Raw genomic sequence first — 17,303 nt, forward strand, 5'->3', positions numbered from 1 at the left:
AACTTAAGTCCCAAATCCATACACGAATCAGGCCACACAGCCTCTCGGTTCACTCGGACACATCCTCAAAAAACTTGCATCCATTGTGCAAATACTGTGCACTTCAAAGCTAATACAAGAACTTCTTACCTCTTCACTTTGTTCATCAAGGTCATTTGTACAGATCAAAGTCTCTATTCTTATTACCTACACAAACAAAATTATTTAATATCTAATCTCAAATATTGTCATCTTTCTCTGCAATATCTCAAGGCCTAATCAATTCTCACTCCATCTAACCAGCTCCTCTGAGATCCATTTGTGATACATTCTGACACTAATTAGCAGAGGAGCAAAGGGTGTCATCTAGACCTAAAGTTGGAAACGGTAATAAACTAGCTGTAAAAGGTGTGTAACAACAAGGTTGAATTAATTGGTTTGAAAGAGGTAGCAAATCCTTTAATAGCAATACAGGCACCGAAGGTGTGAAAGGAACAAATTGATCCACAGAAGAGCAAAGAACATCAAACTGCCAATGGAAATAATTGGGAACACTGCAAATGATGTAAGTTTAGCAGCAGAAAAGAATTACAAAATATGCCACCATGCAAAAATGCTTAAACCTCAAGGATGTGTTGGTTAATTTTTTTCCTCTGCTATAGTGGCCTACAGGGTATGGGTAGACTCCCCAACATAAGGCCATCTTCAGGGAAAGGAATTAAGTAAAAGTATAATAGGTTACAGGAAAAGATCAAAGGAAGACACTTCGGCAGGGGGTTGCTCACAAGGAAAATAAGAAAGGATAATAAGAACAGCACCTATTAAGCACTCAACTTTTGGGAGGCACACTTCATGATGTTGATTATGTGGTGTGTCCAGATAAGAGTGGAGGAACTGGTTTTGGTCAACAATTATTCTATCACAGGGTTGAACTGCAGTGTTTTGAAACCGAATGAACAACTCTTAAAAAAAGATAGAGAGAGATACTGAGTTTTAGCACTATTTAATTTAAGTTACTGCTTCCCTACTCTAAGATGCTGCAGATTTCCAAAGTGAGTGAAGAATATGTTCAGTATGAGAACCAAAACTAGAATTTGAAGGAGTGCCTATAAGTGCTAACAACATGATTTTGCCAAAAGGCATGGCTAGCACTTAACACCCACTCCAGTTATGAAGAATGAGTTGTGTGGGTTACATGTTGTCAAGCGATATGTACAAGAACAGCCTTTATGTTTGTAAGTTGAAATCTAGCTGCCCACATATGGATGCAGAAAAAAAAGAATCACCTGGGCTAATAGAGTGACACATGACAGCAACTGAAGTTTTGGTTCTATGCACAGCCAATGCTATCCCTCTTGATATGCAGGCAACTAGTAACAGTAATATACATCCCCAATAAGGAAGGAAGGGAAGCAAGATGGTGTGTGTAAAATGGAATCATCAGCATAAGAATAAGGCGATGAAGAATAATTATTTAAAAAGAAGATAGTGAGTGGGTGAAAGGGCAGAACTTACAACAAAAAAAAAAAAGGGAGGGCCAATAACAAGCATAAATTCAGGCATCAGAATGGAGAAGGTCAAATTATGGAGAGACAGAAAAAAAGCCCATGAATGACCTAAACTAGAACAAAGGTGATAAAGAAGTGATAACCACATTCATGTTTCCCTATAGCTGTGATATTAATGACCAGATCTTCAAAGTAAAGGGATGTAACAATTATATGTCACTGCTAGAGGTTAAAGAGAAGTGGTAAGGAGTGAAATAAGAATAATGTCTGATTCATGGACAGTTGGATACCATAGGAAATAATAAATGCTCAAAAAGAGGCTAACAGACGGAGTTCCACAAGTGAAATGCTCCTTAACCATATGCACAAATCGATAAATACACACAATAAATGGGAAAAGAATGATATGACTGTGGTGCAAAAGTCCCTGGAAAATGCACAAATGATAAAAAAAAAATTGGAGATAATATGAATAATGCATGCAAACAGGTACACATGCAACCCATTAAAGCTTACACACACAAAACACTATGTCATGAAATTTTAATATATTATACATACTTGGGTGGAGTGTGGGTACATGCTGGGCCATACGGTCATCTTTCAGCATGTGGAGCAAAGTGGTCTTTCCAGCATTATCTAAACCCAGGAACAGGAGTTTGCCACTCTTCTTCCACAGACCTGCCAGCCAAAAAAGGAGTATATGGATACCAAATAAAATAATCGTACTTTAAAACAAAATGCAGTACATTGACAAAATAACGAGTTCATCTGGAACACAAGTCCTGTTGAAACAAAATGTACTCTCCAATTCTAAAATAATTTTGTCTCATTCAGGATAACCACATTGGATGAATATTGGCTGGCAGTCTGGTTGGCAGTTAGTCATTACAGTAAAACACTGCAAGCCTAATCGAACATGTTATTAATACAATTAATTCACTATGTGATGTAAAGCATAATCAGTGCTACAGTGCAATCAGAGTCCTTTAAAGAAGTGTGCTCAACTTTTCTACCTGTGAACATGGACTAATTATCTTCAGTTTAAAAATATAACCAATTCTAGCACAGTAAGTTAAAGTATGGTGACCCATGCTACATTGTAGTTGCAAAACATAAAGTGCTTTAGAGAAGAAATTAAACCTACACAAAAGCAAAAGGTTTACCAGTAAAATATGGGTAAATGCAGCCAACCAGACTATCACCTACTCACTGGACTTGTATGTAACAGGTGCTATCCAACCCTCCTCTTGCAGCTGTGTCAACATACATGTTTTCCCAGACTTTTCTAATCCTACAAAGGCACACTTGAGTTTGGGAGTCACCAGCCCTCAAAGAAAGATGTTTAGTAATTACTCTGAATTTGATTGGATAATATGTAAATAATCTAAAACATTTCAGACATACTTGAAACATTTCAAGCAGATAGTACATTTGTAAATAATTACCCATATTTAAGAACAAAACTGCATCTACTGCAGATTATCCAGACTACTTTTAAAAAATAAAACAATTCATTGAAGCTCTCTGAGCAGTGAAAATGACAGAAAATAGTGTCTCAATTCAAAAATTACCATAATTGCAAACACTTTAAACACGAGAAAACAGTTAACAACCCATCGAAAGACATCTCATTAACTGTTACAAGCAAACCAGTTGGCATACTTTATACCAAAAATTCAAGTGACAAATTCATATATGAATGCCCACTTCAGCTTCATCTACAAACTAAAGTCCAAATCAAAGCCAGACTTAAAATAAGGAAAAAAAAAAAGCCAAAAAAAAAATTATGTGAAGTTGTGGCTGTGCTGTTCTTGAAAAAAAAAGAAAGTTTTTAATGCAAGAGTAATACCACCACTCCCAACACACGCTGTGAAATTATTCCCAGCATCACATCAACATCAGAGGAAGTCACCTAAAACCTTAATCATGGTAAGTTTTCATTTAATGCTATTTCAATTCCATATCATCTAAATCAACTTATGTAATCCTATGGTAAAAAGTACTTGGGTTCAGCTGTTTCAAGTATCTTTATGTTAGATATGGAACACTCGTGCTCAAAAATATAGCATGTCGTATAACACATCAAACAGCAACAGTTTTTTGGTAACTTTGGTAACTGTTGTTGTACAGGAATTGCTGTATTTAGTTGGAAGCCCAAATTCTATGAGAGAAAAATGTAAAGTACTATTGTTTTGAACTGATCTACACCTTCCTTAGAAGCATCTTGAATAGTTATGTTGAAATTCACTCTTTCAAGATGTAGAAGAGATTAGCTGACTATTCATGTCAAAGAAAAGGGTAAACACTAAAGGTGTACAGGTATCCGGTCCTGAGTGTAACAGGTATGCATATGATGGGAAGATTTACATGTATCATCTTATGCATCAACTTCTACAACTGAGACAATAAAAGGATGAATTATTCACGCCTTTACCTGTAAAGTCTTCTCTTGGAAATTGAAATAAAAAAAAAGAACTTCCAGATGTTCTTGAGAATAAATACACTGATCAATTCCCTGATCAACCAAACAGTCACAAATTAAGATGCTAAACACTGGTCCTTACCTAGATATCCCAGCACACCAGTGAGCCAATCCCAGAGGAACATTATGAGGACAGGTGAGCTGTGAAAGAAAACAAAAGTAAAATGAAATAACTTGAGCATTTAAGCTTCATTCACAAATAATTGCTACAATAAACATTCATTTCTCTGATGCCTGTTCCTTAGAAGAATTCCCTTAATGGGGAGGCCAAGGCAAAAATCTTCATAACTGGTAAATACTAATGGTGCTTCTTAGCCTTTAGTACCTCATCCTTAACAGGCCACTGACAGAAAGCCCTTCTAGCACAGTGTCCCCAAAGGGATCTACCTAGTGTCCCTTCCAACTACTTCTACCCACTGCCATCCTAATATTCTTGCGTAATTTTCCAACCTTATACTGCTATTTAAATACTCCTGTCTAATGTTTCTACCTACTACTAACACCTAATATAACTACCTAATACTTATATCAACTGCTCCTACCCTACCAAAAGGCAGAGCTTGTATACAGCACTCAGCAAAGGAAAGCTAGTGTTACTAAGAATGAATTGTGTGAGTTCAATGTAACAAGGAGAGACATATGTTTGTGGACAGAATGCAATCCACATGTTGGTGAGACAAAGAAAAGACAGTTATCCGGGCCAGAGGAATGCAACTTGACTACCAGTGAAGTGCTCGACTGGATTAGATCATAAAATTTAGGCTTATAATCCAAGCACTATAGCATCTAAGGCTGTTCAGCGCTCTTAATACAATTTAGAATATTCTATCTTAGAAATTCATTCTAACTCAAACAAATGACCAGTTCCAGTTTTGATAGACAAAGAAGGGAAGAACGAAAAGTATAGAAAAAATAGCCAATGTGTTCGTCTGAGAGCTCAAGCCTTGACCTTTGCAGCATGGTTAAACCTACCATGGAAAGGAAAGTATCTGGTGCCATCACTGCTCCATACAAACCACCATCACTTTAAGGTACATGTAGATCGAGGAGCACTGAAGTGCTGGCTCACTACACAGCTGTCACTAACCCTCCTAATACCTAGGAGGGTAGGACCAGTAATGTAACTTCCCGGTTGGTGGCTGCCTACCACCTACCTACCTATTGAAAATCAGTGGCAGACTACCAACTACTACCTACCTACAGAAAATATAGGTAAACAATCTTCAAAAAACTATCACGCCTTCTTTAGCCTATTCTATTTTGTTGAATCTTCTGGCATGAAAGAGCACAAGCAAATTCTGATGTATCGGTTTTCCTTCGTCAGTCACGCACTGTTGAGGAACTGCGAGCACCTCAAGATTACAGTATGTACTACTACTGCCAACACCAAACCTCCACATACAACATTGTAATGCCCTTGACAAACATTCTCCCACTTATCACTTTACCAATAAGGTCGCTAATCACAACCACTAGATAACTAATGACTCACTCCAATCTATAGAAGTATCATGTAATACCCAAGCACCTTTGTGCAGGGCATCTACAGCATTATGCTGTTGTCTGTTTCTTGTTATGCTCTCACTTTCGTAATTATCCATTCTCTTTTCTGACAATATAGATCAAAAGAGAAGCCACTGCAATTTCTTTTTGTGTACAGCTGCAGTCCCAGACATTCTTACTCCTCTCAAGATTTTTAGCATCATCCATAGACATATTCAAGTATGATTCAGGTCCTTTTGCTAAGTCAATGGTATAAACAAAGTCAATGGTATAAACAAGTTACTGATACAAAGGTGGCAACATGAACTGGTGCAAAGAACATTACTGATTATCCTAATGTCTGAAAAGGCATGCGTCCTAAGTTCCTCTACATAATTCTCGAGCCACCAAAACAGTCCTTCTTATGGGTTTTTGAAAACCTATTTCTTCTTACCAAGCTCTTGTGTGAGAGATTGTTGAATGCCTTTTGAAGCTCTAAGAACTCATGAACTCACAATCCCCATACTTATCTCTGTTTCTGAACTGCTGATTACTCTATCATAGATGTTTACATGATGAATCGTTTCTCTTGCAAGTCATCTATTTACTTTAAGAATGTCTTTTGTATTATAAACAATGAACATACAAGACAACAACCTTGGCTTAAATGCATTTTCCCTATCTCTTCTTAACTCTCTCATGGTTTTCATATACAATTAGCCTGAGATTAAATTCTACCCGCCTAGGGTTTTCCTGCACATTTCATGTATGAAACATTGTCATCCTTAATGTTGGCTTTATTGTGTATCATCCTTTTCACATGCATATCAAATCTTTTTTCAGAATACAATATCAAATTTATCTAACCTTCTTATATGTTTATTCATAATACCAATTGCTGTGTCCCACATTAGCGAGGTAGCGCCAGGAAACAGACAAAAAATGGCCCATCCACTCGTATACACAAACGCCCATACATGCACACATACATATCAACTTATACAAATATACACAGCTCTAGTGGCTGATTCATGTGAGAAACTGCAAAGGTTGGTGACTGAGTTTGGAAAAGTGTGTGAAAGGAGAAAGTTGAGAGTAAATGTGAATAAGAGTAAGGTTATTAGGTTCAGTGGGGTTGAGGGACTAGTTAATTGGGATGTAAGTTTGAATGGAGAAAAATTGGAGGAAATGAAGTATTTTAGATATCTGGGAGTGGACTTTGCAGTGGATGGAACCACTGAAGTGAGTTACAGGGTGGGGGAGGGGCAAAGGTTCTGGGAGCAATGAAGAATGTGTGGAAGGAGATAACGTTATCTTGGAGAGCAAAAATGGGTATGTTTGAAGGAACAGTAGTTCCTACAATGTTATGTGGTTGCAAGGCATGGGCCATAGATAGGGTTGTGAGGAGGAGGGTGGATGTGTTGGAAATGAAATGTTTACGCTCAGTCTCCAGCTGTCATGTGTAATGCACCAAAACCACAGCTCCCTATCTATATCCAAGCCCCACAGGCCTTCCATGGTTTAACCCACATGGTTTGACCCAAACACTTCACAAGCCCTGGTTCAGTCGACCCTGGTATACAACATCGTTCCAAATCACTCCATTTCTTGCGTACCTTTCATCATCCTGTATGTTCAGACATCGATCGCTCAAAATCTTTTCCACTCCATCAACCCATCTCCAATTTGGTCTCCCACTTCTTGTTCCCTCTTCCTCTGACACATATATCCTCTTTGTCAATCTTTGCCCATTCATTCTCTCCATTGTCCAAACCATTTCAACACACCCTCTTCTGCTCTCTCAACAGCATTCTTTTTATTACCACACATCTCTCTTACCCTTTCATTACTTATTCGATCGAACCACCTCACACCACATAGTCCTTAAACATTTCATTTCCAACAAATCCACCCTCCTTCTACATCTTATGCATCAAATAATCAAAATAATTAGAATCAAATCAAATAAATCAAAAAAATTAAACCCCTAAGATCCTAAACCCCAAATTGGGGTTGAGTCAGGCTTCTACATTACAGACAACATACTGTCTGACTTGACCAACAACGCTAAAGCCCATTCTATCGTTACCCAAATCACCACAAGAGAACTGACAAAGCATGAAACCATAGAAAAAGTTTTTAATTTTCCAAAAGAAGGAACAGAGAAGGGGCCAAGTGAGGATATTCCCTCTAAGACTCAGTCCTCTGTTCTCAACGCTACCATGCTAAGGCAGGAAATGGAGACTATGTCATGTGTAATGCACCGAAACTACAGCTCCCTTTCTACATCCAGTGCCACAAAACTTTCCACGATTTACCCCAGTGGCTTCACATGCCCTGGTTCAATCCACTGACAGCACATCAACCCCGGTATACCAAATCATTCCAATTCACTCTATTCCTTGCATGCCTTTCACTCTCCTGTATGTTCAAGCCCCGATCGCTCAAAATCTTTTCACTCCATCCTTCCACCTATAATTTGGTCTCCCACTTCTCCTCGTTCCCTCTACCTCTGACAGATATATCCTCTTTGTCAATCTCTCTTCAATCATTCTCTCCATGTGACCAATCATTTCAACACACCCTCTTCAATCTCTCCTCAATCATTCTCTCCATGTGACCAATCACTTCAACACGCCCTCTTCTGCTCTCTCAACCACACTCTTTTTATTACCACATATCTCTCTTACCCTTTCATTACTTACTCGATTAAACCACCTCACACCACATATTGTCCTTAAATATTTCATTTCCAACACATCCACTCTCCTCCACACAACCCTATTTATAGCCCATGCCTCGCAACCATATAACATTGTTGGAACCACTATTCCTTCAAGCATACCCATTTTTGTTCTAGATAACATTTTCGCCTTCCACATTCTTCATGCTCCCACAAACTTCGCCCCCCCCCCCCACCCTGTGACTCACTTCCGCTTCTATGGTTCCATTTGCGGCTAAATCCACTCACAGATATTTAAAATACTTCACTTCCTTCAGTTTTTCTCCGTTCAAACTTACCTCCCAATTAACTTGTCCCTCAACCCTACTGAACCTAATAACCTTGCTCTTATTCACACTTACTCTCTGCTTTCTTCTTTCACACACTTTACCAAATTCAGTCGCCAAGTTTCTCACCCGAATCAGCCACCAGCACTGTATCATCAATGAACAACAACTGACTCACTTCCCAAGCCCTCTCATTCACAACAAACTGCATTTTTACCCCTCTCTCCAAAACTCTTGCATTCACCTCCCTAACAACCCCATACATAAACAAATTAAACAACCATGGAGACATCACGCACCCTTGCCGCAAACCAACTTTCACTGAGAACCAATCACTTTCCTCTCTTCCTACTCGTACAAATGCCTTACATCCTTGGTAAAAACTTTTCACTGCTTCTAGCAACTTACCTCCCACACCATCTGCTCTTAATACCTTCCACAAAGCATCTCTATCAACCCTTTCATATGCCTTCTCCAGATCCATAAATGCTACATACAAATCCATCTGTTTTTCTATTTCTCACATACATTCTTCAAAGCAAACACCTGATCCACACATCCTCTACTACTTCTGAAACCACACTGTTATTCCCTAATGTGATGCTCTGAACATGCCTTTACCCTCTCAATCAATACCCTCACATAAATTTCCCAGGAACACTCAACAAACTCATATCTCTGTAATTTGAACACTCACCTTTATCCTCTTTGCCTTTGTACAATGGCACTATGCATGCATTCCGCCAATCCTTAGGTGAAATGCATACATATATATATATATATATATATATATATATATATATATATATATATATATGAAAGAAAGAGAACTTTATTTGCTTTGGCCTCTGCTTGTAAGATATATCACACAAAATGATGGAATGAGTGTGGTGCCTTGTACTTTGCTCAGTACAGTTCAGCTAAGGTTACTGATAATTCTTAGGCCCTCTGGAGTTTAACAGATCAGGGTCATGCCTCTTTTGCTTAATCTTATCACAGATATGGTGCCCCACAAATAAATGAAGTGACACTAAATAATCTGATAACCTTGCTGATTGGGAAGCTGTGTTTTTGTGTCTCTAGTCATGTCCATATTCATGTTACCCATGCATAAATCTCATACAAAATCTTCAGCACCTCAATACATTACGAACTTACAATTACATTTTAAGCATCTAAAATTAACACAGCATTTCCCCAAGCTTTGTCAAGTTATCATGTTCTACACAATTCCCAATGCATGACTTTATTCTATTTCAATCTTTCACAAAAATGCAATGCCAGTGGACTGATTCTTGAAATGTAAGAGAACTATACAATGTGTTGAGATTGATCATTCCCATTACTGACCAAATGATTGTATACATGCTCAATTCCCAGCATCAGGTTTCTGCAAGTACTCTGTCACCTGATCATGAGTAAGAAAGCTTCTATATAAACAAGGTTCCTGCTCAAAAATTCAAGAAAGCTAAAAGAAATGAAAAAATCTAACAAGTAGCAAACAAAATTCAGCACTTTTGGAGTGGACAGCACACAGATTCACTGCCTAACGTGTGAACTGACTCACTTCTCAAGCTCTCTCATCCCCAACAGACTTCATACTTGCCCCTCTTTCCAAAACTCTTGCATTTACCTCCCTAACAACCCCATCCATAAACAAATTAAACAACCATGGAGACATCACACACCCCTGCCGCAAACCTACATTCACTGAGAACCAATCACTTTCCTCTCTTCCTACACGTACACATGCCTTACATCCTTGATAAAAACTTTTCACTGCTTCTAACAACTTTCCTCCCACACCATATATTCTTAATACCTTCCACAGAGCATCTCTATCAACTCTATCATATGCCTTCTCCAGATCCATAAATGCTACATACAAATCCATTTGCTTTTCTAAGTATTTCTCACATACATTCTTCAAAGCAAACACCTGATCCATACATCCTCTACCACTTCTGAAACCACACTGCTCTTCCCCAATCTGATGCTCTGTACATGCCTTCACCCTCTCAATCAATACCCTCCCATATAATTTACCAGGAATACTCAACAAACTTATACCTCTGTAATTTGAGCACTCACTCTTATCCCCTTTGCCTTTGTACAATGGCACTATGCACGCATTCCGCCAATCCTCAGGCACCTCACCATGAGTCATACATACATTAAATAACCTTACCAAAAAGGCAACAATACAGTCACCCCCTTTTTTAATAAATTCCACTGCAATACCATCCAAACCTGCTGCCTTGCCGGATTTCATCTTCCGCAAAGCTTTCACTACCTCTTCTCTGTTTACCAAATCATTTTCCCTAACCCTCTCACTTTGCACACCACCACGGGAGACAGCGACAAAGTATAATAAAAAAAAAATATATATATATATATATATATATATATCCAGGTGAGGATATTCCCTCAAAGGCCCAGTCCTCTGTTCTTAACGCTACCTCGCTATCGCGGGAAATGGCGAATAGTATGAAAAAAAAAAAAAAAAAAAATATATATATATATATATATATATATATCCCTGGGGATAGGGGATTAAGAATACTTCCCACGTATTCCCTGCGTGTCGTAGAAGGCGACTAAAAGGGAAGGGAGCGGGGGGCTGGAAATCCTCCCCTCTCGTTTTTTTTTTTTATTTTTTTTTTCCAAAAGAAGGAACAGAGAAGGGGGCCAGGTGAGGATATTCCCTCAAAGGCCCAGTCCTCTGTTCTTAGCGCTACCTCGCTAATGCGGGAAATGGCGAATAGTATGAAAAAAAAAAAAAAATATATATATATATATATTTTTTTTTTTGCCGCTGTCTCCCGCGTTTGCGAGGTAGCACAAGGAAACAGACGAAAGAAATGGCCCAACCCACCCCCATACACATGTATATACATACACGTCCACACGCGCAAATATACATACCTACACAGCTTTCCATGGTTTACCCCAGACGCTTCACATGCCCTGATTCAATCCACTGACAGCAGGTCAACCCCGGTATACCACATCGATCCAATTCACTCAATTCCTTGCCCTCCTTTCACCCTCCTGCATGTTCAGGCCCCGATCACACAAAATCTTTTTCACTCCATCCTTCCACCTCCAATTTGGTCTCCCACTTCTCCTCGTTCCCTCCACCTCCGACACATATATCCTCTTGGTCAATCTTTCCTCACTCATTCTCTCCATGTGCCCAAACCATTTCAAAACACCCTCTTCTGCTCTCTCAACCACGCTCTTTTTATTTCCACACATCTCTCTTACCCTTACATTACTTACTCGATCAAACCACCTCACACCACACATTGTCCTCAAACATCTCATTTCCAGCACATCCATCCTCCTGCGCACAACTCTATCCATAGGCCACGCCTCGCAATCATACAACATTGTTGGAACCACTATTCCTTCAAACATACCCATTTTTGCTTTCCGAGATAATGTTCTCGACTTCCACACATTCTTCAAGGCTCCCAGAATTTTAACCCCCTCCCCCACCCTATGATCCACTTCCGCTTCCATGGTTCCATCCGCTGCCAGATCCGCTCCCAGATATCTAAAACACTTCACTTCCTCCAGTTTTTCTCCATTCAAACTCATCTCCCAATTGACTTTACCCTCAACCCTACTGTACCTAATAACCTTGCTCTTATTCACATTTACTCTTAACTTTCTTCTTTCACACACTTTACCAAACTCAGTCACCAGCTTCTGCAGTTTGTCACATGAATCAGCCACCAGCGCTGTATATATGTATATATATATATATATATATATATATATATATATATATATATATATATATATACAAATCCATTTGCTTTTCTAAGGATTTCTCACATATATTCTTCAAAGCAAACACCTGATCCACACATCCTCTACCACTTCTGAAACCACACTGCTCTTCCCCAATCTGATGCTCTATACATGCCTTCACCCTCTCAATCAATACCCTCCCATATAATTTACCAGGAATACTCAACAAACTTATACCTCTGTAATTTTAACACTCACTCTTATCGCCTTTGCCTTTGTACAATGGCACTATGCACGCATTCCGCCAATCCTCAGGCACCTCACCATGAGTCATACATACATTAAATAACCTTACCAACCAGTCAACAATACAGTCACGACCTTTTATAATAGATTCCACTGCAATACCATCCAAACCTGCATTTATGGATCTGGAGAAGGCATATGATAGAGTTGATAGAGATGCTCTGTGAAAGGTATTAAGAATATATGGTGCGGGAGGCAAGTTGTTAGAAGCAGTGAAAAGTTTTTATCGAGGATGTAAGGCATGTGTATGTGTAGGAAGAGAGGAAAGTGATTGGTTCTCAGTGAATGTAGGTTTGCGGCAGGGGTGTGTGATGTCTCCATGGTTGTTTAATTTGTTTATGGATGGGGTTGTTAGGGAGGTGAATGCAAGAGTTTTGGAAAGAGGGGCAAGTATGAAGTCTGTTGTGGATGAGAGAGCTTGGGAAGTGAGTCAGTTGTTGTTCGCTGATGATACAGCGCTGGTGGCTGATTCATGTGAGAAACTGCAGAGGCTGGTGACTGAGTTTGGTAAAGTGTGTGAAAGAAGAAAGTTAAGAGTAAATGTGAATAAGAGCAAGGTTATTAGGCACAGTAGGGTTGAGGGTCAAGTCAATTGGGAGGTAAGTTTGAATGGAGAAAAACTGGAGGAAGAAAAGTGTTTTAGATATCTGGGAGTGGATTTGGCAGCGGATGGAACCATGGAAGCGGAAGTGAATCATAAGGTGGGGGAGGGGGCAAAAATCCTGGGAGCCTTGAAGAATGTGTGGAAGTCGAGAACATTATCTCGGAAAGCAAAAATGGGTATGTTTGAAGGAATAGTGGTTCTAACAAAGTTGTATGGTTGCGAGGCATGGGCTATGGATAGAGTTGTGTGCAGGAGGATGGATGTGCTGGAAATGAGATGTTTGAGGACAATGTGTGGTGTGAGGTGGTTTGATCGAGTAAGTAATGTAAGGGTAAGAGAGGTGTGGAAATAAAAAGAGCCTGGTGGTGAGAGCAGAAGAGGGTGTTTTGAAATGGTTTGGGCACATGGAGAGAATGAGTGAGGAAAGACTGACTAAGAGGATATATGTGTCGGAGGTTGAGGGAACGAGGAGAAGTGGGAGACCAAATTGGAGGTGGAAAGATGGAGTGAAAAAGATTTTGAGTGATCGGGGCCTGAACATGCAGGAGGGTGAAAGGCGGGCAAGGAATAGAGTGAATTGGATCGATGTGGTATACCGGGGTTGACGTGCTGTCAGTGGATTGAATCAGGGAGTGTGAAGCGTCTGGGGTAAACCATGGAAAGTTGTGTGGGGCCTGGATGTGGAAAGGGAGCTGTGGTTTCGGGCATTATTGCATGACAGCTAGAGACTGAGTGTGAACGAATGGGGCCTTTGTTGTCTTTTCCTAGCGCTACCTTGCACACATGAGGGGGGAGGGGGATGGTATTCCATGTGCGGCGAGGTGGCGATGGGAATGAATAAAGGCAGACAGTGTGAATTGTGTGCATGGGTATATATGTATGTATCTGTGTGTGTATATATATGTGTACATTGAGATGTATAGGTTTGTATATTTGCGTGTGTGGACGTGTATTAATATACATGTGTATGGGGGTGGGTTGGGCCATTTCTTTCGTCTGTTTCCTTGCGCTACCTCGCAAACGCGGGAGACAGCGACAAAGCAAAATAAATAAAATAAATAAATATATATATATATATATATATATATATATATATATATATATATATATATATATATATACATACATATATATATATATATATATATATATATATATATATATATATTTTTTTTTTTCATACTATTTGCCATTTCCCGCATTAGCGAGATAGCGTTAACAACAAAGGACTGGGCCTTTGAGGGAATATCATCACCTGCCCCCCTTTTCTGTTCCTTCTTTTGGGGAAAAAAAAATGAGAGGGGAGGATTTCCAGCCCCCCGCTCCCTTCCCTTTTAGTCGCCTTCTACGACACGCAGGGAATACGTGAGAAGTATTCTTTCTCCCCTATCCCCAGGGATATATATATATATATATATATATATATATATATATATATATATATATATATATATATATTTTCTTTTTTTTCTGTCTCCCACATTTGCGAGGTAGCGCAAGGAAACAGACGAAAGAAATGGCTCAACCCACCCCCATACACATGTATATACATACACGTCCACAAACGCAAATATACATACCTACACAGCTTTCCATGGTTTACCCCAGATGCTTCACATCCCTGATTCAATCCACTGACAGCACGTCAACCCCGGTATACCACATCGATCCAATTCACTCTATTCCTTGCCCTCCTTTCACCCTCCTGCATGTTCAAGCCCCGATCACACAAAATCTTTTTCACTCCATCTTTCCACCTCCAATTTGGTCTCCCACTTCTCCTCGTTCCCTCCACCTCCGACACATATATCCTCTTGGTCAATCTTTCCTCACTCATTCTCTCCATGTGCCCAAACCATTTCAAAACACCCTCTTCTGCTCTCTTAACCACGCTCTTTTTATTTCCATACATCTCTCTTACCCTTACGCTACTTACTCGATCAAACCACCTCACACCACACATTGTCCTCAAACATCTCATTTCCAGCACATCCACCCTCCTGCACACAACTCTATCCATAGCCCATGCCGTGCAACCATACAACATTGTTGGAACCACTATTCCTTCAAACATACCCATTTTTGCTTTCCGAGATAATGTTCTCAACTTCCACACATTCTTCAAGGCTCCAAAGATTTTCGCCCCCTCCCCCAAACTATGATCCACTTCCGCTTCCATGGTTCCATCCGCTACCAGATCCACTCCCAGATATCTAAAACACTTTACTTCCTCTAGTTTTTCTCCATTCAAACTTACCTCCCAATTGACTTGACCCTCAACCCTACTGTACCTAATAACCTTGCTCTTATTCACATTTACTCTTAACTTTCTTCTTTCACACACTTTACCAAACTCAGTCACCAGCTTCTGCAGTTTCTTACATGAATCAGCCACCAGCGCTGTATCATCAGTGAACAACAACTGACTCACTTCCCAAACTCTCTCATCCACAACAGACTTCATACTTGCCCCTCTTTCCAAAACTCTTGCATTCACCTCCCTAACAACCCCATCCATAAACAAATTAAACAACCATGGAGACATCACACACCCCTGCCGCAAACCTACATTCTCTGAGAACCCTTTCCTCTCTTCCTACACGTACACATGCCTTGCATCCTCGATAAAAACTTTTCACTGCTTCTAACAACTTGACTCCCACACCATATATTCTTAATACCTTCCACAGAGCATCTCTATCAACGCTATCATATGCCTTCTCCAGATCCATAAATGCTACATACAAATCCATTTGCTTTTCTAAGTATTTCTCACATACATTCTTCAAAGCAAACACTTGATCCACACATCATCTACCACTTCTGAAACCACACTGCTCTTACCCAATCTGATGCTCTGTACATGCCTTCACCCTTTCAATAAATACCCTCCCATATAATTTACCAGGAATACTCAACAAACTTATACCTCTGAAATTTGAGCACTCACTCTTATCCCCTTTGCCTTTGTACAATGGCACTATGCACGTATTCCGCCAATCCTCAGGCACCTCACCATGAGTCATACATACATTAAATAACCTTACCAACCAGTCAATAATACAATCAACCCCTTTTTTAATAAATTCCACAGCAATACCATCCAAACCTGCTGCCTTGCCGTCTTTCATCTTCCGCAAAGCTTTTACTATCTCTTCTCTGATTACCAAATTCATTTTCCCTAACCCTCTCACTTTGCACACCACCTCGACCAAAACACCCTATATCTGCCACTCTATCATCAAACACATTCAACAAACCTTCAAAATACTCACTCCATCTCCTTCTCACATCACCACTACTTGTTATCACCTCCCCATTTGCACCCTTCTCTGAAGTTCCCATTTGCTCCCTTGTCTTAAGCACTTTATTTACCTCCTTCCAGAACATCTTTTTATTCTCCCTAAAATTTAATGATACTCTCTCACCCCAACTCTCATTTGCCTCTTTTTCACCTCTTGCACCTTTGTCTTGACCTCCTGTCTCTTTCTTTTATACATCTCCCACTCAATTTCATTTTTTCCCTGCAAAAATTGTCCAATTGCCTCTCTCTTCTCTTTCACTAATAATCTTACTTCTTCATCCCACCACTCACTACCCTTTCTAATCAACCCACCTCCCACTCTTCTCATGCCACAAGCATCTTTTGCGCAATCCATCACTGATTCCCTAAATATATATATATATATATATATATATATATATATATATATATATATATATATATATATTTTTTTTTTTCCGCTGTCTCCCGCGTTTGCAAGGTAGCGTAAGGAAACATATGAAAGAAATGGCACAACCCACCCCCATACACATGTATATACAAACACGTCCACACACGCAAATATACATACCTACACAGCTTTCCATGGTTTACCCCAGACGCTTCACATCCCCTGATTCAATCCACTGACAGCACGTCAACCCCGGTATACCACATCGATCCAATTCACTCTATTCTTGCCCTCCTTTCACCCTCCTGCAAGTTCAGGCCCCGATCACACAAAATCTTTTTCACTCCATCTTTCCACCTCCAATTTGGTCTCCCACTTCTCCTCATTCCCTCCACCTCCGACACATATATCCTCTTGGTCAATCTTTCCTCACTCATTCTCTCCATGTGCCCAAACCATTTCAAAACACCCTCTTCTGCTCTCTCAACCACGCTCTT

The 17,303-nt window shown here is 39.8% G+C and overlaps 1 protein-coding gene across 4 annotated transcripts in view; it reads right to left on the reverse strand.

Moving 5' to 3' along the window:
• The window catches only part of Sar1 (Secretion-associated Ras-related 1), a 53,247-nt gene that overhangs the window by 17,967 nt on the left and 17,977 nt on the right, over window positions 1-17,303 (reverse strand). For 2 of the 4 annotated variants that reach the window (XM_071660354.1, XM_071660356.1), the window contains exons 2-3: window positions 4,055-4,113; window positions 2,049-2,168 (exon numbers count right to left, since the gene is read on the reverse strand). In XM_071660354.1, coding sequence (XP_071516455.1) covers window positions 2,049-2,168; window positions 4,055-4,097 — 163 coding nt within the window. In that variant the 5' untranslated portion in view covers window positions 4,098-4,113. Of the gene's footprint in view, window positions 1-2,048; window positions 2,169-4,054; window positions 4,114-5,169; window positions 5,388-17,303 lie in introns of those variants that run through there. The other 2 variants (XM_071660352.1, XM_071660355.1) reach the window with 2 other exon arrangements.

This window comes from Panulirus ornatus, chromosome 70 (assembly GCF_036320965.1).
Source record: "Panulirus ornatus isolate Po-2019 chromosome 70, ASM3632096v1, whole genome shotgun sequence".
Taxonomy (NCBI): domain Eukaryota; kingdom Metazoa; phylum Arthropoda; class Malacostraca; order Decapoda; family Palinuridae; genus Panulirus; species Panulirus ornatus.